The sequence below is a fragment of the Peromyscus eremicus genome, chromosome 17 (assembly GCF_949786415.1).
Source record: "Peromyscus eremicus chromosome 17, PerEre_H2_v1, whole genome shotgun sequence".
Classification (NCBI taxonomy): domain Eukaryota; kingdom Metazoa; phylum Chordata; class Mammalia; order Rodentia; family Cricetidae; genus Peromyscus; species Peromyscus eremicus.
The window spans coordinates 56,943,267-56,967,660 of NC_081433.1; the positions used below are offsets into that span (position 1 = coordinate 56,943,267).

Sequence of the window (24,394 nt, forward strand, 5' to 3'; positions counted from 1 at the left end):
TCCCCTAGCTCCACATCCTCTCCAGCATAAGGTGTCTTCAGTGTTTTTGATCTTAGCCATTCTGACAGGCGTAAGGTGGTATCTCAGAGTTGTTTTGATTTGCATTTCCCTGATGATTAGGGATGTTGAGCAATTCCTTAAATGTCTTTCAGCCATTTGAGTTTCCTCTGTTGAGAATTCTCTGTTTAGTTCTATAGCCCATTTCTTAATTGGACTGTTGGGCATTTTGATGTCTAATTTCTTGAGTTCCTTATATATTCTGGATATCAGTCCTCTGTCAGATGTGGGATTGGTGAAGATCTTTTCCCATTCTGTAGGCTGTCGCTTTGCTTTGTTGACCATTTCCTTTGCCCTACAAAAGCTTCTCAGTTTCAAGAGGTCCCACTGATTGATTGTTTCTCTCAGTGTCTGTGCTACTGGTGTTCTATTTAGAAAGTGGTCTCCTATGCCAATGTGTTCAAGACTACTTCCTACTTTCTCTTCTAGCAGGTTCAGAGTAGCTGGATTTATGTTGAGGTCCTTGATCCACTTGGACTTAAGTTTTGTGCACGGTGATAGATATGGATCTATTTGCAGCCTTCTACATGTTGATATCCAGTTTTGCCAGCACCATTTGTTGAAGATGCTTTCTTTTTTCCATTGTGCACTTTTGGCTTCTTTGTCAAAAATTATTTGTTCATAGGTGTGCGGATTAATATCAGGGTCTTCAATTCGATTCCATTGGTCCACATGTCGGTTTTTATGCCAGTACCAAGCTGTTTTTATTACTGTAGCTCTATAGTACAGCTTGAAGTCAGGGATCGTGATGCCTCCAGAGGTTGTTTTATTGTACAGGATTCTTTTGGCTATCCTGGGTTTTTTGTTTTTCCATATGAAGTTGAGTATTATTCTTTCCAGGTCTGTGAAGAATTGTGTTGGTATTTTGATGGGGATTGCATTGAATCTGTAGATTGCTTTTGGTAAGATTGCCATTTTTACTATGTTAGTTCTGCCTATCCATGAGCATGGGAGATCTTTCCATTTTCTGACATCTTCTTCAATTTCTTTTTTCAGGGACTTAAAGTTCTTGTCATATAGGTCCTTCACTTGCTTGGTTAGTATTACCCCAAGGTATTTTATGTCATTTGTGGCTATAGTAAAGGGTGATGTATCTCTGATTTCCTTCTCCGCTTTTTTGTCCATTGTATATAGGAGGGCTACTGATTTTTTGGAGTTGATCTTGTATCCTGCTATGTTGCTGAAGGTGTTTATAAGCTGTATCAGTTCCTTGGTGGAATCTTTGGGGTTGCTCAAGTATACTATCATGTCATCTGCAAATAGGGAAAGCTTGACTTCTTCCTTTCCAATTTGTATCCCCTTAATCTCCTTATGTTGTCTTATTGCTCTGGCTAGAACTTCAAGTACTATATTGAATAAGTATGGGGAGAGCGGACAGCCTTGCCTCGTTCCTGATTTTAGTGGAATTGCTTTGAGTTTCTCTCCATTTAATTTGATGTTGGCTGTTGGCTTGCTGTAAATTGCCTTTATTATGTTTAGGTATGTTCCCTGTATTCCTGATCGCTCCAAGACCTTTATCATGAAGGGGTGTTGGATTTTGTCAAATGCCTTTTCAGCATCTAGTGAGATGATCATGTGGTTTTTTTCTTTGAGTTTGTTTATATGGTGTATCACATTGACAGACTTTCGTATGTTGAACCATCCTTGCATCCCTGGAATGAATCCTACTTGATCATGGTGGATAATTGTTTTGATGTGGTCTTGGAGTCTGTTTGCCAGTATTTTATTGAGTATTTTTGCATCAATGTTCATGAGGGAGATCGGTCTGTAGTTCTCTTTCTTTGTTGTATCCTTGTTTGGTTTGGGAATCAGGGTAATTGTAGCCTCATAGAAGGAGTTTGGTAATGTTCCTTCTGTTTCTATTGTATGGAACAATTTAGAGAGTATTGGTATTAACTCTTCTTTGAAGATCTGGTAGAATTCTGCACTGAAACCATCTGGTCCTGGGCTTTTTTTGGTTGGGAGACTTTTAATGACTGTTTCTATTTCGTTAGGGGTTATTGGACTATTTAAATAGTTTATCTGGTCTTGATTTAATTTAGGTATGTGGTACCTATCCAGAAAATTATCCATTTCTTTTAGGTTTTCCAGTTTTGTGGAATAGAGGTTTTTGAAGTATGACCTGATGATTCTCTGGATTTCCTCAATGTCTGTTGTTATGTCCCCCTTTTCATTTCTGATTTTGTTGATTTGGATGCTCTCTCTCTGTCTTTTGGTTAGTTTGGATAAGGGCTTGTCTATCTTGTTGATTTTCTCAAAGAACCAACTCTTTGTTTCATTAATTTTTTGTATTGTTCTCTTTGTTTCTATTTTATTGATTTCAGCTCTCACTTTGATAATTTCCTGGCATCTATTTTTCCTGGGAGACTTTGCTTCTTCCTGTTCTAGAACTTTCAGGTGTGCTGTTAAGTCACTAGTGTGAGATTTCTCCAGCTTATTTATGTGGGCGTTTAGTGCTATGAATTTCCCTCTTAGTACTGCTTTCATAGTGTCCCATAGGTTTGGATATGTGGTGTCTTCATTTTCGTTGATCTCTAGGAAGTCTTTAATTTCTTTCTTTATTTCTTCCTTAACCCATTGGTGATTCAGGTGGGTATTGTTCAGTTTCCATGAGATTGTAGGTTTTCTGTAGTTTTTGTTGTTGTTGAAATCCAACTTTAGACCATGGTGGTCTGATAGAACACAGGAGGTTATTCTAATTGTTTTGTATCTGTTTAGATTTGCTTTGTGACCAAGTATGTGGTCAATTTTAGAGAAGGTTCCATGGGGTGCTGAGAAGAAGGTATATTCTTTTTTGTTAGGATGGAATGTTCTGTAGATGTCGATTAAGTCCATTTGAGTCATGACATCAATTAAGTCCTTTATTTCTCTGTTAAGTTTCGATTTGGGGGATCTGTCCAGTGGTGAAAGTGGGGTGTTGAGGTCTCCCACTATTAATGTGTGGGGTTTTATATGTGATTTAAGCTTTAATAATGTTTCTTTTACATATGTGGGTGCCCTTGTGTTTGGGGCATAAATGTTCAGAATTGAGACTTCATCTTGGTGGATCTTTCCTGTGATGAGTATGTAATGCCTTTCTTGATCTCTTTTGATTGATTTTAGTTTGAAGTCTATTTTGCTGGATATCAGGATGGCTACACCCGCTTGTTTCTTAAGACCGTTTGATTGGAAAGTCTTTTCCCAGCCTTTTATTTTTAGGTAGTGTCTATCTTTGAATTTGAGATGTGTTTCTTGTATGCAGCAGAAAGATGGGTCCTGCTTTCGTATCCATTCTGTAAGCCTATGTCTTTTTATAGGTGAATTAAGTCCATTGATATTGAGGGATATTAATGTCCAGTGATTGTTCATTCCTGTTATTTTTTGGTGGTGATGTGTGTGTACTTTTCTTCGTTGGGGTCTACTGCTGTGGCTTTATCTATTGCCTGTGTTTTCGAGGTTGTATCTGACTTCCTTAGGTTGGAATTTTCCTTCTAGTGCTTTCTGTAGGGCTGGGTTTGTGGATAAATATTGTTTAAATCTGGCTTTGTCATGGAATGTCTTGTTCACTCCATCTATGACGATTGAAAGTTTTGCTGGGTATATTAGTCTAGGCTGACATCCATGGTCTCTTAATGTCTGCATTACATCTGTCCAGGACCTTCTGGCTTTCAAAGTCTCCATTGAGAAATCGGGTGTTATTCTGATAGGTTTGCCTTTATATGTCACTTGGCCTTTTTCCTTTGCTGCTCTTAATATTCTTTCTTTATTCTGTACGTTTAATTGTTTAATTATTATGTGGCGAGGGGACTTTTTCTGGGGGTCTAGTCTGTTTGGTGTTCTATAGGCTTCCTGTATCTTCATAGGCATTTCCTTCTTTAAGTTGGGAAAGTTTTCTTCTATGATCTTGTTGAATATATTTTCTGTGCCCTTGAGTTGGTATTCTTCTCCTTCTTCTACCCCTATTATTCGTAGGTTTGGTCTTTTCATGGTGTCCCAAATTTCTTGGACATTTTGGTTCATGACTTTGTTGACTTTAGTGTTTTCTTTGACTGATGAATCTATTTCTTCTATTGTATCTTCAACGCTAGAGATCCTCTCTTCCATCTCTTGCATTCTGTTGATTATACTTGCATCTGAAGTTCCCAATCGTTTTCTCAGATTTTCTATTTCCAGCATTCCCTCTGTTTGTGTCTTCTTCATTTTTTCTATTTCCTTTTTCAGGTCTTGGACTGTTTCCTTCATTTGTTTCATTGATTTTTCTTGATTTTCTTTCAGTATTTTATTGTTCTCTTCCAGGACTTTATTGATTTCTTCTAATTTGTTTGCCCTTTCCTCTAGTTGTTTACAGCGTTCTTCACATTTTTTTGTCTTTTCCTCTACACGAGCCTCTAGCTTCTTCATGATGACATTCATAAGGCTATTTTCTTCTGCTTCTTCCAATTTCTGATGTTCAGGTCTAGGTGTTGGAGGAGGGCTAGGGCCTGGTGATGGTGTATTACTATTCATTTTGTTGTATGTGTTTCTGCCTTGACGTCTGCCCATCTCCTTGTGGTTCGTTCCTGGCCTTATCCGCACACTTGGTTCAGAGCTGACAGATTCAGGAAGTCTCTCTCTCTTGTCCAGATGGGAGCTCTCTTGTCCAAATTGGAAGTCCGGGGCAGGATGGAAGCTCTTGTTCAGAAGGGAAGTCCGGGGGAGGATGGGTGCTCTCCTCTCTCTCTCTCTCTCTCTCTCTCTCTCTCTCTCTCTCTCTCTCTCTCTCCTCCAGATGGGAAATCCACTGCAAGATGGGAGCTGGGGGCTGGCCTCTAAGTCTCAGGAAGAGGCTTGGGGCTCAGGCAGATGGGCGTGGGGGCAGGGCGTGGAGACTGCAGGGTCTGCCAAGGGTCTTGGAGAAGGGGATCCTTCCCGGTTGGGGTAGAAGGGCACCTGCCCGGGGTCCAGAACCTGGGCCCAAGTTGGGCAGGTCTTCCCCGGAGTGGCTGGTGCCCAGGGATGGGGTCGGGGGCAAGCTAGGGCACTCACCTGTGCTTCAGAAGGGAAGTCCTGGGCAAGATGGGAGCTGGGGGCCGGCCTCTAAGTCTCAGGAAGAGGCTTGGGGCTCAGGCAGATGGGCGTGGGGGCAGGGCGTGGAGACTGCAGGGTCTGCCAGGGGTCTTGGAGAAGGGGATCCTTCCCGGTTGGGGTAGAAGGGCACCTGCCCGGGGTCCAGAACCTGGGCCCAAGTTGGGCAGGTCTTCCCCGGAGTGGCTGGTGCCCAGGGATGGGGTCGGGGGCAAGCTAGGGCACTCACCTGTGCTTCAGAAGGGAAGTCCTGGGCAAGATGGGAGCTGGGGGCCGGCCTCTAAGTCTCAGGAAGAGGCTTGGGGCTCAGGCAGATGGGCGTGGGGGCAGGGCGTGGAGACTGCAGGGTCTGCCAAGGGTCTTGGAGAAGGGGATCCTTCCCGGTTGGGGTAGAAGGGCACCTGCCCGGGGTCCAGAACCTGGGCCCAAGTTGGGCAGGTCTTCCCCGGAGTGGCTGGTGCCCAGGGATGGGGTCGGGGGCAAGCTAGGGCACTCACCTGTGCTTCAGAAGGGAAGTCCTGGGCAAGATGGGAGCTGGGGGCCGGCCTCTAAGTCTCAGGAAGAGGCTTGGGGCTCAGGCAGATGGGCGTGGGGGCAGGGCGTGGAGACTGCAGGGTCTGCCAGGGGTCTTGGAGAAGGGGATCCTTCCCGGTTGGGGTAGAAGGGCACCTGCCCGGGGTCCAGAACCTGGGCCCAAGTTGGGCAGGTCTTCCCCGGAGTGGCTGGTGCCCAGGGATGGGGTCGGGGGCAAGCTAGGGCACTCACCTGTGCTTCAGAAGGGAAGTCCTGGGCAAGATGGGAGCTGGGGGCCGGCCTCTAAGTCTCAGGAAGAGGCTTGGGGCTCAGGCAGATGGGCGTGGGGGCAGGGCGTGGAGACTGCAGGGTCTGCCAGGGGTCTTGGAGAAGGGGATCCTTCCCGGTTGGGGTAGAAGGGCACCTGCCCGGGGTCCAGAACCTGGGCCCAAGTTGGGCAGGTCTTCCCCGGAGTGGCTGGTGCCCAGGGATGGGGTCGGGGGCAAGCTAGGGCACTCACCTGTGCTTCAGAAGGGAAGTCCTGGGCAAGATGGGAGCTGGGGGCCGGCCTCTAAGTCTCAGGAAGAGGCTTGGGGCTCAGGCAGATGGGCGTGGGGGCAGGGCGTGGAGACTGCAGGGTCTGCCAGGGGTCTTGGAGAAGGGGATCCTTCCCGGTTGGGGTAGAAGGGCACCTGCCCGGGGTCCAGAACCTGGGCCCAAGTTGGGCAGGTCTTCCCCGGAGTGGCTGGTGCCCAGGGATGGGGTCGGGGGCAAGCTAGGGCACTCACCTGTGCTTCAGAAGGGAAGTCCTGGGCAAGATGGGAGCTGGGGGCCGGCCTCTATGTCTCAGGAAGAGGCTTGGGGCTCAGGCAGATGGGCGTGGGGGCAGGGCGTGGAGACTGCAGGGTCTGCCAGGGGTCTTGGAGAAGGGGATCCTTCCCGGTTGGGGTAGAAGGGCACCTGCCCGGGGTCCAGAACCTGGGCCCAAGTTGGGCAGGTCTTCCCCGGAGTGGCTGGTGCCCAGGGATGGGGTCGGGGGCAAGCTAGGGCACTCACCTGTGCTTCAGAAGGGAAGTCCGGGGGAAGATGGGAGCTGGGGGCTGGCCTCTAAGTCTAAACTTTTATTTTTTATTATGTATGTTTGTATGTACTGTACAGTGCTCTTGCAGGCCATAGGTGATAACTTCCCATGGAGTTAGAGTTTTAGGTGTTTACTAGCCACCCAACATGGGTTCTAGGACCTGAAATTGTGATTTCAGCAAAAAGCAGTCTACATTCTCAATGGTTGAGCCATCTTTCTACTCCCCAATGCATAAATTATAGAAGTTATTTTTACAAATAATTTATTGAGAAGTTTCTTTCACCATTTGTAGTTTGAAGCCCCATCTTGCATTTCTTTGAATATCTGTTTTTAATATATTTTATTGATGTATTTTATTTCTTGATTAATTTCACACATATATTTACTGCATTCTGTTTACTCTCTCCCACATACTCTTAAACCACGTCCCTGAATGTTTCAGTTCTCAATTTTCCCTCACAATTATCTTCAACTCATCCAAGGATTTTGGATTACTCTTGTGACTCTCTGTTTTTCCAGGACCCATGTCAAAAGTTTAGAATCGCCCAATGGAACCTGGTGAATCCACCATTTGGCACACCACTGAAGATAATGACTGACCCTCTTCCAGAATCCATCAGTCATCCATATTTCATAAGGGAGGAATAATGACCTATGAAGTCCTCCACAATCCATGATTGCCTATTGAGATGGCTAGTCTAATGCAGCTCACAGCTGCTTAAAGATCATAAATGCAAAAGCTGTACAAAGTCATTAGGATAGCATTTCACAGTCCTTCTTTGTGCCTTCTGGCTTTTTACATTATTTCAACTTTCTGAAAGGTTTTTTTTTTTTTTTTTTTTTTTTTTTTTTTTTTTTTTTTTACGTTTCAGGTCATTATAATTGTCCTGTTTATGCTTAAGCACTCAGTGACCTTTTATACTGTGTGACCTGAGCAGCTATGAGCCCCTGCATATTCTGTAAACAACTAAAAACCTAAGCTTTCCCTTACTAAGGGTGGAAGTAATCATTGTGCATATTAAAGTGGGTGCATCAAAGACTCAATTATTTGATAATGTAATTGTCTCATTTTATCTTTGTAACTGTTTTGTTTCTGTTATCCCCAAATAGGGACACTTTATTTCAATGTTTATTAAAGAATGATTATAGCTCTTCATTTCATTTCAATCTATAGAAATATAGTCCTTAAATTGAAGATTTCTTCCTAGGTACAAGGAACTCTTTTTTCCCCCCAGTAATGATAATTATCTTGACATAAAATTGACAATTTTCTTCCCTGTGATTCTGAGTAAATCTATGAAATTGAAGTATAGTTGTTTTAATTTATTGTTGACACAGGGAATATGCCACCAAAGAGGATTACTCCTGGCAATTAGCCACTATACCAGATAACTACAATATTCTAGTTGCTGCTATTTATTTTATTGTATTTTCTTAAAAGAGATTCTGTTACCCTGTTCAGATTGATGGGTATGATTTTGAGAGGAATTTATGCTATGGGGTTCCATGTGGTAATAAAATTTTCTTGTACCATATAATTAAAAAGAATGTAAGTATCTCTTCTGTTAATAATACTACTATCTTTGAATTGCTCTTCAGTCTATTTTTACACTAAATAAACCACTTTGCTTTTTTAAAGTTGAAATTAGTGCTTTGAAGCAGAGATACATTCCTTATCTGAGTGAAATGTGATGAGCTGATGGAAGAAGGATGAAGTGGAGGAATTTATGTCATTAGATAAATTTACAATCACTCTGAATCCCACTTTCATTCCTGAATAAAAATCAAGGAGTAGATTTTTGCAGTTCTTCACTTTTGGCAATCTCTGTACATATCCTTCTCCAGAACCTAGCCAGGTGAATTCCTCTGTTCCTGACCTCCATGCACACTCTTCACTTCCCCCAGATCGAACCCATGCCCCACACCCAGTGAGCTCAGCAGAATCTTCACAAACTTCAAAGCTCTTTTTCACCAAAGAGCAACTAATATAGCAAAGATGGATCCTACAAATGGGAGAACATACCTGCTGGTGTTTCTTTGGCTCTGGTTTCAGGGTCAGGATGTGTTTCTTTGGTTCTGGGTCTAGGACTAAAGTGTTTCTTTCACTGGTTCGGGTCTCAGGCCAGGGTGTGTTTCTTTCACAAGCTCTGGATTCAGGGCTAGAGTATGTTTCTTTGGCTGGCCTTTTTACCCTACACCTGTAAATAAAAGCTATAGAGGAAGGAGAAGAAACATAACTCAAAGTCACAGAAAATAATATTTTTACAAAGTCATAGAAGAAAATAATCCAAAATCTAAAACAGAGATGCTAATCAAGGTATAACAGACATACAGAGTGCAAACTAGGAGGACCAAAATCAAAATTCCCCATGACACATAATAATCAGAACACTAAATATACACAACTGAGAAAGGGTATTAAAAGATGCAAAGAAGACCAAATCACACATAAAGTCAGACAACTGATATCTTATTTTTATTTTTTTGTTAAGAATTGTTTTTATTCATTTTACATAGCAACCACAGACTCATCTCTCATCCCTCCTCCCTCCTCCTGGGTCTCCACCAGCTTTTCCCTTGGCCCACTCCCCATCCCCTCCTCCGAAAAGGTAAGGGCTCCCATGGCGAGTCAGCAAAGCCTGGTACATTCAGGTGAGTCAGGACCAAGCCCCTCCACACTCCATAAAGGCTTAGCAAGGCAGCACACCATAGGTAATGTGCTCCAGAAAACCAGATTATGCACCAGGGATATCCCACTGCCAGGAGCTTCTCAAGCAGACCAAGCTACACAATGGTCTACTGTATGCAGAGGACCTAGTCCAGTCCCATGTGGGTTTCACAGCTGTAGGTCTAAAGTTCATGAGTTCCTAAGAGCTTGGTTCAGTTGTCTTTATAGATTTGCCCATTATGATCTTGACCCCCCCTTGCTCATATAATCCCTCTTCCCTCTCTTCAACTGAACTCCCAGAGCTCAGCCTGATACTTAGCTATGGATGTCTGCATCTGCTTCCATCAGTTACTGGATGAAGGCTCTATGATGACAGTTAGGGTATTCACCAATCTGATAACTGGGGTAAGCCAGTTCAGGAACCCCTTCCACTATTGCTAGTAGTCTAAGCTGGAATCATCCTTGTGTATTCCTGGGAATTTCTTTAGTACCACGTTTCTCCCAACCCTATAATGTCTCCCTCTCTCAAGATATGTCTTTCATCGCTATCCACTCTGTCCCTCCCCCAGCTCGACTATCCTGTTCCTTCATGTTCGCATCCCCTATCCTCTCCCCTCTATTGTCCCCCCTCACCCCCTATTTACTCATGTAGATCTCATATATTTCCCCCTTCTAAGACAATCCATGCCTCTCTCTTAGGGTCCTTCTTGTTAGCTAGTTCTCTGAAGCTGTGGGTTGTAGCCTGGTTATTCTTTGCTTTACATTTAGCATCCACTTATGAGTGAGTACATACCATGTTTGTCCTTCTGAGTCTGGGTTACCTCACTCAGGATGATATTTTCTACTTCCATCCATTAAGAAACTTCCAGCAGTGATTTGGAAAGCTGGATTGGCCTGCATGAATATAATGATCTGCTATAAAATGTGAGAGACCACAAATGACAGATTATGTTACCATTCCCAGAAAAACTATGAATCACAATTGATGAATAAAAAATTTCCTGTTTAAAACTAAATTTAATTAATTTATATCAACAAATCTTACTTCACAGAAGGCAATGAAAGGAAAAACATAAGTCTGAAGAATATATTAATTATGCCTAGAAAGACAAAAGGAATAGATATTCCCAGAACAGTTTACCAAGCAAAGGGAAAATTATCCACATCACAACAATAAAAGGAATTAGTAGTCACTAATTAATAACTCTTCATATTAATATTTTATATTGCAAAATAAAAATATATAAACAAACTCACTGGATTGGAAAACAGGATCCATCTTTCTGCAAATATTCAAGAAAAATACCTCACTTTCAGATAAAAGGATAGGAAAGATATCACACAGAAATAGAACCAAGAACAGGCTATTTGAATATCTGACAAAAGAGACGTCAAACCACAAATAATCTGAAAAGACCCTACATTCTAGTTAAAGGAAAAAAAAATCTACCAAGTATTTATTAAAAGTTTAAACACTTTGTAGCAAAAAATGGCATGCAATTAAACAGAAGAAACAGTACCATAGCTAAAATAACATAATACCCTTACACAGTGATTTTGAGGGACATTACCACATTATCACCAATAGACATATCATCTCAAGGCAAAAATTAAACAGAAAAACACTGGAGTTACATAACTCCATAAATCAAATGGACCTAGCAGACATCTATACAACACTCCATATAAACGCTAAAGAATTTACTTTCTTTTCAGCATCCAATGGAAGTTACTTCAAAATAAACCATATATCAGGACACAAATCAGCCTTAACAAGAATAAGAAAGTTGAAATAATTTCGTAAATCCTATCTGACCACCATGGATGAAAAATGGATATCAATAAAATAGATATTGCAGAAAGTACTCAAACTCAAGGAATCTGAACAACTCACTACTCACAGAAAATTGAATAAGAAGGAAAATTGTGGGGAAAACATAAAATCATGTTGAACTGAGTGAAAATGCAAACACAGCAAACTCAATGACCTGTGGCACAATACAGGCAGTTTTAAGAGGCATATCCATAGCAATAAGTGCTACATCAAAAACCTGGTTTGATGTCATTTTACTAACTTAATGGCATTTGAAAGTGCTAAAATTATTAAGAAGAAACAATACCCACAAAGCGAAGATAGGAAGAAATTAGAAAGATCAGGACTAAAATAAACAAAATAGAAATAAATAACAAGGAATCAATGACTCTCTGAGAAAAATCAATATGATTAACAAACCTTTGGCTGAATTAATAAAAAATGGAGAATGAAGATACTAATTGCTAAAATTAAAGATGAAAATGGAAACACAATGGAGATGAGAATTTTCAGGTGATTTTAAGAACATAATTAAAAACCTGTACTCAAGTAAATAGTAAAACCTATAAAAATGATGAATTTATTGGTATATACAAATTACCATAGTTAAATCAAGGTGAGATAAACAATTTGAACAGACCTATAACCATTAGTTCAATAGAATTAGTAATCAAAACTCTCCTAACCATAAAAAGGCTTAAAGCCAAATGGATTTGGCTTAAAATTTTGACAAAATTTAGGAAAAACTAAAACCAGTATTCTAAAAAATTTTCTGCAAAATAGAAACTGAAAGAATGTTTCCTATTTTTTTCTGAAGACCACTATTATCCTGATACAAAAACCAAGTAAATTTCAAACAAAAAGGAAAAGTATTGACCAATATTTCTTATGAACATAGATATAAAATTTCTTAATAAAATATTTGCCAACAGAACTCAAGATGCAGTTGTTGGGAAGAACTATGAATAGGAATCTAATGCCCAAGAACTAAGGTCAAGAACTGATGACTAACATGCCATAAAACTATAAAATTTAATGGACAGCCACATGTCAAAGAATAAAAATAAATCCAAATCTTTATCTATCTCAACTCTAAATGGATCCAGGATTATACATGAGATCAGATATCCTGAACTAGATAGAAGAGAAAATAATGAATAGACTTGCCCTCCTTGGCTCAGGAAATAACATTCTGAACAAGGCAGTATTAAAATCACAATTAGTAAATAGAAATTCATGAAGCTAAATCCTTCAGTACAGAAAAGGATAGAGTCATTCAAGGAAACCAACAGCATACACGATGAGAAAGTATCTTTACCTGTTATTTATCTGAAGGAGAGTTCATATCTAGTCTATATGAAAGAATTACAAAATTGATAGCCAAGTAAACAAATATACCAGTTAAAATTGGGGTATAGAACTGAACAGAGTTCCTAAAAATGAAACTAAAATGGCTGAGAAATACTAAAAAATGCTTTTGTGTTGGCTACCCACTCTTGGACACAGAACCTGCTTTGAAGTATGCATATGTTCATATACACAATAAAACTCTGTTATAGAAAACTTAAGAGTTGGTGAAGACAAAAGAATATAATTAAAATGTATAATATGAAAATCATATTTTAAAGAAAATTTTATTTTAGTTAAAAATTAATACAGATTTTAACAATGAAAAAGTGTTCAAATCCTTAGCTATCATAGAAATTAAAATTAAACTACATAGAAGCTTCATATTTTCCTAATGAAAATGTCCAAGATAAATAAAACAAACAACAATACATGCTGGAGAAGATAGAGAAAAAGAAATAAATGATTTATTGTTGCTTAAAGTAAACACAAAAATTATGGAATTCAATGCAGGGGTTCCTACAGAAGCTGAGAATTGATCTTCCTCCAGGTACAGTTATACAGCTCTTGACCATGAAGGACTGAAGGACTCTCTCTCTTATTACAGAGGTATTGCTAATCTAATGTTCATTATTCTTTGTTCCTGAGAATCAAAACTGGAAACAGCCTAAAAGTCTATCAACTGATAAGTAAATAATGAAAGTGTGATAGATTTGCATAAGGTAATATTATTCAGCTACTAAGAAAAATGCAATGATAGAACTATAAACAATAAACACGAGTGAGGAAACCAAGTTCCCAAAAGAAAACTATTTCATATTTTTGCTTATATGTGTATATTAATTTTAATCCCTTGATATAGAAGTTTCAGTCAGAATAACCATAGAGGTTAAGGAGCTAGTAAGAGACCAGGAGAATAAAAAGATATTTCAAGGAAGGAACAGTGTAAAACACTGTTATAAATGAACAGGCAAATTAAATAGGTAAGGAGGGAAGAGGACAAGCTAAATGAAGGAAAATAGGTAGGTACAACTAACACTAAAGGGTGTTTAAAATTCCACAGGCAGAGCCAGGCGGATCTCTGTGAGTTCGAGGCCAGCCTGGGCTACCAAGTGAGTTCCAGGAGAGGCGCAAAGCTACACAGAGAAACCCTGTCTCGAAAAACTAAAAAAAAAAAAAAAAGAAAGAAAGAAAGAAAATTCCACAAGGAAACCAACTACTGAAGAAGATTCCTAAAATATGCACACATACAGACTTCATTTAAGTGGAGTCATCATATAGTGAGAGAGACAATATCCCAACTATATATCTTATACCATCAGTAAAAACTTTTTAGCACCGGTTTTTGGTGACATCCTGTTAAATCATTGGCCAAAATGCGTGCTGTAGACATACTAAATATCACAGGAATTTGCCAAGGATTTTTGCAACCTGTTGGCAAAGTCTTATTTTTAAATACACAGTTTATTTATGTCATACAACATGGAGAAACCAAATTGGTGCTCACACAGAAAGATCATCTCTACCAACTAGCATTCATGATGCTGGAAGATACTTTGTACTATAATCCATAATATCACCATGATACAAATTCTGTGATCTCAAATAGTGGCCTATTTGAAAGACATACCATTGTAACAGTGACACAGATATTTTTTGAGTAGCTAACCAATTTTTAAAAGATTTAAGACCAATTCCTTGAGTGGAATCCATATCTGGCATTGCTAAAGTGACCAAGAAGCTGAGAGTTGATTAAGTCATGAGCTTTAGGGGAAAACCTACTACTCTCATTTTGCTATAGGAGCATAGCAAGAAAATGACTTCAAATAGGATATTGCTATACACATACATGAGAGCATCACTCAAGTCTCATCAGACAATCTCCTTCTAACAGTAGAAACTAACTGCCGCCGAGACTCAAAATAAGACAATATGCTGAGATGGGAGACTTTGGAGCACTCAGTCCTAATGTCTTTGAACTATCTTTCTCAACCCCTCCCCTCAAGTTTCAGAAATCTATGCAAAGAGGTGGAAAGATAGTATGAGCCAGAAGTAGTAGACAACTCCAAGAAACAGTGCCTTCCAGATACAACAGGATTAATAAATATATTAACTCACAGAGATGTTTGTAGTAATACAAAACCCACACAGGTTTAAATCAGACAAAACACCATCATTAAAGATGAGAAGTTGGCACAAGGACCCACTCCTAACCAAGAAGTTATTTGCAATTGTTACCTGCTGGAAAATGGAAAATCATTTTTCTCCAATGGAGTATCACTGTGTATATCAACCACACTCCAGGTCAGGCCTCATGTCCAAGAGTAGTTGGCAAACACACAAAAGAATTCATATTTGTGTACATGTATTTGTTTTGGTTATATTTTTGTTCCACTGGTTTTCTTTACTTTTAAAATTTTGTTTATTTTGAGTTATGGGTTTTGTCACTGTTTTTCTTTTTTTTTGGTGGGGAGAAGAGAAAGAGAAAGAATGTGAATTTGGATGTAAAAGATGTAAAGAAGTCAGGAGGATTTGGATGATTGAAAAATATAATCAAAATACGTTTAAAAATTAATAATTTTAATGTAATACACTGTGCAGCAATAAGAAATGAACACATACATAAAACAACAATGTGAATAAAGTACACTTTAATACTCTACAAAATATATTTCCCTAGGCAGAAACAGAATTATATAATGGTATATGAAAGCACTTAAGTAAAAGTATAAACCAACTAAGTTAATATAGTGAAATTAATCTGATAAAAATTAAGACTTTCTTAAAAGCTTATAAAGGATGTGGTTACGTCTATTTTTCAACTTGTAGTTTGAGGGGGTATGATTGAAATATATTGAAATAGGGAAAATGTGATGACACTTCACTCTACTTAAAATTTCACATTTATCCCTCACTTCAATATCCAATACTTAAAATTTATCACATTTAGTACACACAAAATGTCAGGGAACATTTTCCGATCCTTGACCAAAAAAAAATTAAATTTTTGCATGTGTAAAATACTATTTTGATAATGAAAGTGAAAGCATGTATGTAAATTATCCAAAAGAAATGAATTGAATTAACATATTATAAATTAGAATGAGTATGTATGATCAACTCAGTTGTGGAAGAATGGGTATAATCAATGATGAAACACATTATACCACCCATATTCATGATATAGAAACAGGGATTCTGTATATGCACAAAAGTGTGATATTTTGTTATATAACAGTACATGCAATAGTGGCATTGACAGAATAATCCTACTTACTGATGCATTTAAATTTATGTGAAGAAAAGTAAAGAGAAAAAAGATGCCCACATGTTAATTGGTGTGGTAAGGTATAATTTATCATTACATGAACCAGCTACTATATTAAGATGTATTACAAACAACATGTATATTTTCTGATAAAAATCTAATTACAATAATTTCCATGAAAATATTTTCCTTGTGGAACTATTACCCCTCATGAGGTTAGGAATATGAAATCATGCCCTGAAGTGTTTAAAATCAGTGATTGGTGGATTGTCTACCATGGATATGAAATGGTTGTAAAATTCCTTTGTTCAATCTCCAGGCACCATAAGAAGGTACAGTGCACAGGTCTGAAGAGAGCCATTTACTGAGGCACATTACTCCCTGAGATGATGGGAATGGAGGACAGAAGAGAAAAGGAGCTGTATGAAGCTTCACTTCATCTACCATAAAAATACTTCAAAACTTCAACTCAACATGAAAAGCTCCAGTAGATGCTGGGGAAAACCTATTCTATAACCACTAATCTCTAAAAAGTATTAGCACATTGTTCAAATTCTAAAACCTTTTAAAGTAGGATTCATCTTTAATGGTGTATGTTCATCTTTCCTTTTTATTATTGTTCCTTTTATATTTGAGATTATAATGTAATTATATCATTTACCTTTTCTTCTCCCAAACGCTCCACTATCCCCCTCTTACTCTTTGAAATTTATGAAGTCTTTATTAATTAATTTTTAAATTTGTAAATATATTATTTATTTCTAAATATGTAAATATATAAATAAAACCTATTCAGCATGTATAATGTTACTTACACATAGGCTTTTGGGGCAGACAATTTGGTATTGGCAACTGGTGTGCACTTCATCATTCTTACTGAATTTTAGTGTGCATCTGGTCATGTACATTTAACTATCAAAGGTATCTCCTTATTCAACATATTCAAGTACTCCCCATTCTCCACTGCCAATCATGTGATGTCTGATCATATAATAAGTTTTATCCATGAAACAATTCAGTCCCATTATAGTATATCAATATCAATATCAATATCAATATTGCTGTGATTTTTGAAAACTATTTCTCTATCATTTGACCCACTATTCCAAACCATGGGCTTTTCTGTGACTTTGCATTAGCCCAGGTAGGTTTAGAGTTGAAAACAATTTTTCAACCAGGAAAACTCAGCTTGATTGCCTATACACAAAAAGGGGACTCAGCCAGGCGGTGGTGGCGCACGCCTTTAATCCCAGCACTCGGGAGGCAGAGCCAGGCGGATCTCTGTGAGTTCGAGGCCAGCCTGGACTACCAAGTGAGTCCCAGGAAAGGCGCAAAGCTACACAGAGAAACCCTGTCTCGAAAAACCAAAAAAAAAAAAAAAAAAAAGGGGGACTCTTTAGAATTCTCTTTAGTTTTATCTATAAGAACTGTCATGGATGAGAATTTTTCCTGCATCCATCCAGAAGTTCAGGTTGGACCTTCTGAAATATAAATACTGAGTAGTTTAGACTTCATATCAAGATGAAATGATAAGCAGAAATAATTATAATGCAAGTATTTATAGTGAAAATAGTGATAATGCCATATAGATCCATTTGCTAGGATACAGGAAAATAGAATAAATGTAGCATAAGTGTCAGACAGTAAAGCAAAACAAAAACATAAATATAGGAAAATAAATACAGATATTTGGAATAGTGGCAATAATTTCCCAATGATTATCACACTTCTCTACTCTTCAATAATGACTGTCAAGTAAAAGCTGTATCTGGGGAATTTTATGCTTTCAGAGAAGTACAACTATGTTGATGAAATTGCCTCACTATCTTCTTCATTTATTTATGATCTAAAATACCAAGTAATACCAGGTATTGATTAAAACACTCGCGCGCGCGCGCGCGCGCGCGCGCTCACACACACACACATTTAGGGCTGTGTGTATGTGTAAATGAAAAAGAATAATATAGAAAAATTTAAGTTATCTGACTGGCAGATGACTGTGCTTTGTTTTATTTTTTAAATCCAATGTCTTAAGGAATGGGTAACATATTGGTGGAAAGGAGCATATTTGAAAGACTCATTAAATACCTACCTAAGAATTCTGCCCAGTCAGATGGGAATTATGGTGATACTTTATTTGTGCTGAAATGTGATTTTATTTGTATGTTAATAAATAAAGTTGCCTGGGGGTCAGAGCTAGTAGCAAGCCATTTAGCAGAAGTCTGGCAGTGGTGGGCCACACCCTTAATCCCAATCACATGACAGGCAGAGCCTGTGTGTTCAAGGACATAGCCAGCCTTTAATCCAAGTACCAACTATAGAGACCTGGAGGTCTGTATTGACAGGCAGTGACAAAGAAGTCATGTGATTGGGTTTAGAACCAATGAGAAGGCAGAACAGAAAGGCAATAAAAATAGACACACAGGAAGTAGGTCTCTTTTCTCAGGGGAAGGATGGCAGCAGCTGGTAAGCTAAAGGCTATTCACTAGTGCTCTGACCTCTTGGGCTTTTAACTCTTTATTTGGCTCTATGTTTCTTATTGGTTCAATTCCCAGCACCCACATGACAGCTCACAACTCTCTGTAACTCCAGTTCCAGGGGACCTGACACCCATGGCAAAACACCAATCCACATAAAATAAAGTTAAAAAAATTAAAAAAAATAAGACTGTTTATAATTATATCTACAGGGAATAAAATTTTCATTTTGTGCGTATGCTGGTATGTAAAAGCTGAAGGAAGGAACTTTAGGAGAGATTAGAAGGGGCAGTTTTCTGAAGTCTTTTAATGATCAGTTCATGACTGTCCGTTGAATAGTATTTCTGTGTGAGATCACAGGATGAGAGAAAGGTAATCTATCTAGAGAAAGGTAATCTGTCTAGAGAAAGGTAATCTGTCTAGAGAAAGGTAATCAATCTATCATGGAGCAGTGCTCAGCTTGCTGTGTCTCCACTTGTATCATTGCAGATGTCATCCGGAAGGTTTGGGGTAGAGGGAATTCCCTTTTCACTTATCTGGTGATTTTCAAAATGGTGTTTCTGAGAGTAGAAACAAGTCACAAGATGCAAAGAGTGTCTGCCTTTGTTCTCTGACACCTCACATCAATGATTGATAATAACAAATCAACAGAAAAACAAGAAAGAACCAAGGTATTCACTGTACATTAGGAATTTCATTAACAAAGCTTTCCTCTTGGGATTTGGGTTCAAGGTAAAGAGCAAAAATACAAACTTCTCTCATGTCCAAACTGTGATTTACTTTCCAAAACCATTTGGTTTCTATCCATTGGCCAAAGAAAAGGGGAATGTTCATAACCAAGAGGAGAAAAATGAAAATTTCTGTATATCCTTGTCTGCGAGAACAGAGTTGCTGCATTGTTATTAATTCACATCACATGTCACCTATGTATGAAAGCATATGTGCATGTGCCTATTTTATTACTGACATTTAACATAAAGGGCACTTTTATCCATAGATTCCTTTCTGTTCAGCTGGTATGACAGTCTCTAGAGAAATCAGGAATATTCAGGCTTGGACCTTTGAATTTGAGGACCTCATTCTAGTGAGAAACAGAGGTTGAAATACATACTATGAAGATAATCTTCTGCTGTTGGTATTAGCCTCTATATAATCTATAACTGTCTGTTACATCATTTTCTCTGGTGTAGTTGCAGAATTTGTCTCTATTTTTCCTTTTCAAACATCCATGTCTTTCAGTAAAAGAAGAATCTTAGTAATGTTTTGTGTTGACTTTTGTATTCTGTTATAATCACAGTGTGAAGTTAATGAGCAAGATACTTGGTTCTGCTATTGTGGGTGTCTTTCAGCTTGCAAGTAGTAGGTTGTACTTCCAGGAAGTTTTCCACTAACATTCCCAAACACCAGTGGTATTATGTAACTGTAGTGGCTCTTCCTTCCTTCAGACTCCAATGACTCTCTCTAAAGTCTATCGCTCAAAACATAGTTCCAGACATAGAACACTGCACATGTTTGCTTCAAATGTTTTCTTATCTAGTTAAATGTATTTTTCAGACTGTATCTCATAATATAACCCATTGATTCTTGCCCTGTTTTGTCAGAGTATGCTGTGGGGGCCATGGGTAACTTAAACATAGGTTTTCCCTAAAGTTATAATCCATCTCTCTCTGCATGTTGAATTTGATTATAAACTCTCAAACTTTTTGGGAAGTAATCCATATTTACCAATAATCAACGAATAAAATTTATAAATTATTATATCAAGCAGTCCGGAGAAGAATGCTTATTTTTGGAGAAGAATGTTTATTTTTGTTTTAATTGATTGACAGAGATAGCTAATTCTTCCAATCTTCCTTTTTTTGTTTGGTCCTTTAAGACAGGGTTTCTCTTTGTAATTGTCCTAGCTGTCCTGGAACTCAATTTGTATACCAGGCTGGCCTCTAACTCATAGAGGTCCACCTTCCTCTGTCTCCTGAGTGTTAGAATTAAAGGCATGCACCACCAAGTCTAGCTAATTCTCATCTTTTAATGGTCCATTTTCCACTACTATAAATAAACATGAAAAGTAGAAGTGTGTATAGAAAATGAGTTTATTTGGCATCAGTGTTACATCACTCTCTCTGTCAAGGAACAAACGAAAATGGATTACAGTGCAGTAGACACACATGAGATGGAGAATATGTGGCAAGACAAGAATTTGCAGAGTGTGAAGAAGATAATTCTGTCATGTCCTATTACACTTGAGGCCGAGTATCATCACTGAAACATCAGTTGGATACTATATAAAGATGCATGTTAACAACAGGATTTATTTAGTATAAATCAAAATTTATTCATCACAGAGAAACCCAAAGTGCATCTTTATAATCATGTTATGACTCATAAGCCAATTATTCTCAATATATACCGTGAAATCTATACATTTTCAAAGGTATAACTAAATCAAGCAGTTAGATATAAAGTGACTGCTACATAGTCAGAAAATGAAAGGAAAATTTTAGTCACAAATATATTATAGTAAGGTCTCTAAATCATTCTGATCTTCAACTTATGTAGAATTATCAAACTAGACTGTTTTTAAGGTTTAAGGAACACAGCTGTCCTCTTTTAAAAATATATAAATGTATTTGTTTGTGTATGTTAGTGTTTTACCTGTAGGTACATTTGTGTGTCATATGCATGCAGCATATTCAGAAGCAAGCAGAGGACACCAGATCCCCATCAACTGGAATTATAGATAGCTTTGAGCCACCATGTGAGTGCTTTTAGTAGAACCCAGGTCCTTTGCAAGAACAGCAAGTATTGTTAACCACTGAGATATCTCTTTTGCTCTTAACTAAATTTTGAAGACGATAGGATTTAGTGGTAACAAGCAGCAGTAAGTGACAAAACAAAGTGGAAAGTGAAGAAATAATTTGATATGTTCCAACTGGGTACCAAAATATAATGACGGAGAAGTGAAATCGGAGAGAAGAAAATATTCAACTTGAAAAAAGATGTAAACTATGATGAACATGATGCTGAAGGGAGTTTCGTTTAATGGCCAGTTTGCAAGAAAGAGTCCACTTCCTGCCATAATAACTTGGTTCGTAATGAACACATTTGAACATAAAAAAATAGAACAGACATTTGGACTATGTGTATGACTTGCTAGAATTCTCACGGTAGATGGGTTTATATTAATCAGACACTGGTATGAGATTCATTCATCAGTATTTTTAAAGGTTCTTTGATAATTCAAATGAAATTCAAAGTTGAGGACAAGTGATAAACTCCAGATTCATATATAGAAATACAACCTATATAGAAACTAGTGGTGGGGCTATAAAATTAGCTCTGCCATTAAGTGCATTTGCAGCTTGTTCCGAGGACCCAAGTTCACTTACTATCATGCACACTCGGCAGCATAAAACTGACTCTATAGTTCATATATTTTTAAAAAAGGATCTGATACCCTCTTCTGACACCTCAATGATGCCTCTGTTAACCTCCACTGTGGTTACATTGTACAATTTACATTGTACACAGTCACAGATAAACATATAAAAATAAAAATAAATATTACAAAAGCTGCAATTTTTAATTAAAAATCATCAAACTTGCAAAGTCGATGTGAATTTAAAATATAAATAATTATCCCAGTTGACAGATTGCTTAAAAAATAGTGAGTGCCTAGATATTATGAATTTAATAATGGTACTGCTGAAGAAAACACACCAAATCTAATGAGGATATATCAAAGAAGAAATAAAATCCTTCAAGACAGACAATATAGCATACAAAGCAAGAACTAGACTTGTACACAGGAGAGTTTTCAAATGTATACTATGAAAATCAGCAATAGAAAATAAGATTAATTAATTCTCAAGTGCAGCCTCCTCAAGGCACTTTTAATATCCCTGTTCCTAAGGCTATAGATGAATGGATTAAGCATGGGTGTAACCACAGTGTACATCACTTCAGCCATCAAATCCTTTCTGTGGGAAGATGACAGAGCTGAACTAAGATACACTCCAAGACCTGTTCCATAAAATAGGCAGACTACTGACAGATGAGACACACAGGTCGAAAAAGCCTTAAACTTTGCCCCTGAAGATGAAATTCTAAGAATGGATGACACAATTTTATAGTAAGAGTAAAGGATCCCCAGGATTGGAAAAAATCCAAATACGGCACCTGTAAAATACTCAACAATGTCATTGATGAAATGATCATAACAGGTCAGATTAAGGAGTTTAGAAGGATCACAAAAGAAATTTGCAATTTCCACATCCTTGAAATTTGGGTGTTGTATGATAACCAAATTGTGCAGCTGGGAGTCCAGAAAACTAACCAAAAATGAACTCAAAACCAATAAGACACAGAGCTGAGGGGTCATCAGGACTGGATAATGGAGAGGATGGCAGATGGCTACAAACCTGTCATAAGCCATCACAACCAGAAGCATGTCATCTACACAACCAAAAATGGCAAACACAGACATCTGTGTCAGGCATGCCACATAGGATATGCTTCTTCTATGAGTCTGAATGTTCACGATCAACTTTGGGACTGTGGTAGAAATATATCCTATATCAGCCAAGGACAGGATGCACAGAAAGAAGTACATGGGTATGTGTAGGTGAGGGTCATTGCTGACAGCCAGGACAATGATCAGGTTCCCAAGCACTGCAACCAGATACGTGGATAAAAACAGTCCAAAGAGAACAGGTTCCAGTTCTGGGTTATCTGTGAGTCCCATGAGATAGAATTCTGAGACGAATGTTAAATTTTGTGTCTCTATATTCCTTGGACACCTTGTCAAGAGGAAATATTTATATATAAGAAAAAGGAAACATTTTTTGTTTGAATTCAGTAATCACAGTAATTACATTGTCTATTTTTAATTTTTATCTTGTTGTTTGGGGTTTAGAGAGAATTCTGAAATGTGATGAAGTTAACCTTGAAGTCAAATTGGTACTCTTTTCTCAGACTCCCTAGTGCTGAGATTTGAGAAGTGTAGATATAGGCCCACGCTGGTGTTTTGGTAGGAACCACTAATTAGATTTGGAAGGGTGTTTTAAAAAAGAGGACATAAAGTTTGGAGAGAGATGTGTTGGTGAGGTACTAATGGAAATTCCAGGGAAAGTTAAGAATGGCTATTATCAGAAAACATCATGTACATGTATGAAAATTTCAAAGAGTAAACCAAAAATAAATTAAAAATGTCTTAGCACGCTTGTCTATACAGACTTTAAGTATTCAGAATTTAAGCATTTTGTAACCGACAAACCTTCATTTATATGCTGCTGTTATAATGACCCCTTTTATTGTCTGTTTCTGTTGTTCAAAAGAAAAAAAAGGAGAGAAAGAAAGAAAAAAGGAAGTAACCCATAAAAGTCAAACATGTCATGTGTTTAATTCTACAGGATATTTCAAATTTCCCTGATTTCAGTGCTAGTATTAAACACTGAATTAAAGTTGTTAGTCTTTTATGAAAATGCATTGATACACATCAAATATTGTCTAGATATTTTATCTTCCATTTTTCTGATTTTCAGTGTATGGATATGAGTAAAACATTAATTTTTTGTCTAAAATAAATTCATAATGATATATGCTTTATCAGATAAGAATAATATTATATAAAACAATGTGAAAAGCACACATAATCCAAGTCAAAAATCTCTACCTGTTAATACATTATTACATAATATTTGTATGTTTCATGAGTGATTTTATGTATGTTTGTGTTTATGTATGTGTGTAACATAAATATTCTAGTAAAGATCCTACATGATTTCCATATTGTTTTGTCAAATGTACATATTCATGCAACAGCATTGCGTAAAAAGCATACTATATTTTCAATTATTAAACAGTTAATGCATATGAACTTGAGATCTTTAGCAGTAAGCTTTTCTAATATGAATGAAAAGAAATAAATATATATTAAGTATAACAACAGAAGAAAATCCTTAAGATACAAAATTCTCATGACTGGTATTTTTCATGTTTGTTTTATCTTACCCTACTGCACAAACAATTGCTTGATTTCATGATGACAAAATAGTGTTTCCAATAACCCTGCCACCATCATGAGATTTTTCTGCACTTACTGAGTTATGTTGTTTCTCTGCTGAGCCAT

General features: G+C 37.8%; 1 protein-coding gene across 1 annotated transcript; it reads right to left on the bottom strand.

The window, feature by feature from the left end:
• Positions 1–22,120: 22,120 nt before the first annotated feature.
• Positions 22,121–24,394, bottom strand: LOC131894505 (olfactory receptor 7E24-like). Its single transcript, XM_059244776.1, has 2 exons — positions 24,366–24,394; positions 22,121–23,063 (listed from the first exon to the last, which is right to left on the bottom strand). The coding sequence occupies exons 1-2, from the start codon at positions 24,392–24,394 to the stop codon at positions 22,121–22,123; spliced, it is 972 nt and encodes a 323-aa protein (XP_059100759.1).

Excerpts from the sequence above, each read along its gene's own strand:
- LOC131894505 (XM_059244776.1), bottom strand. The coding sequence starts at position 24,394 with ATGGCTCAGCAGAGAAACAACATAACTCA. Across the intron at positions 23,064-24,365 it reads CAGAGAAACAACATAACTCA|GTGTCCAAGGAATATAGAGA; the intron begins GTAAGTGCAGAA and ends CCTCTTGACAAG.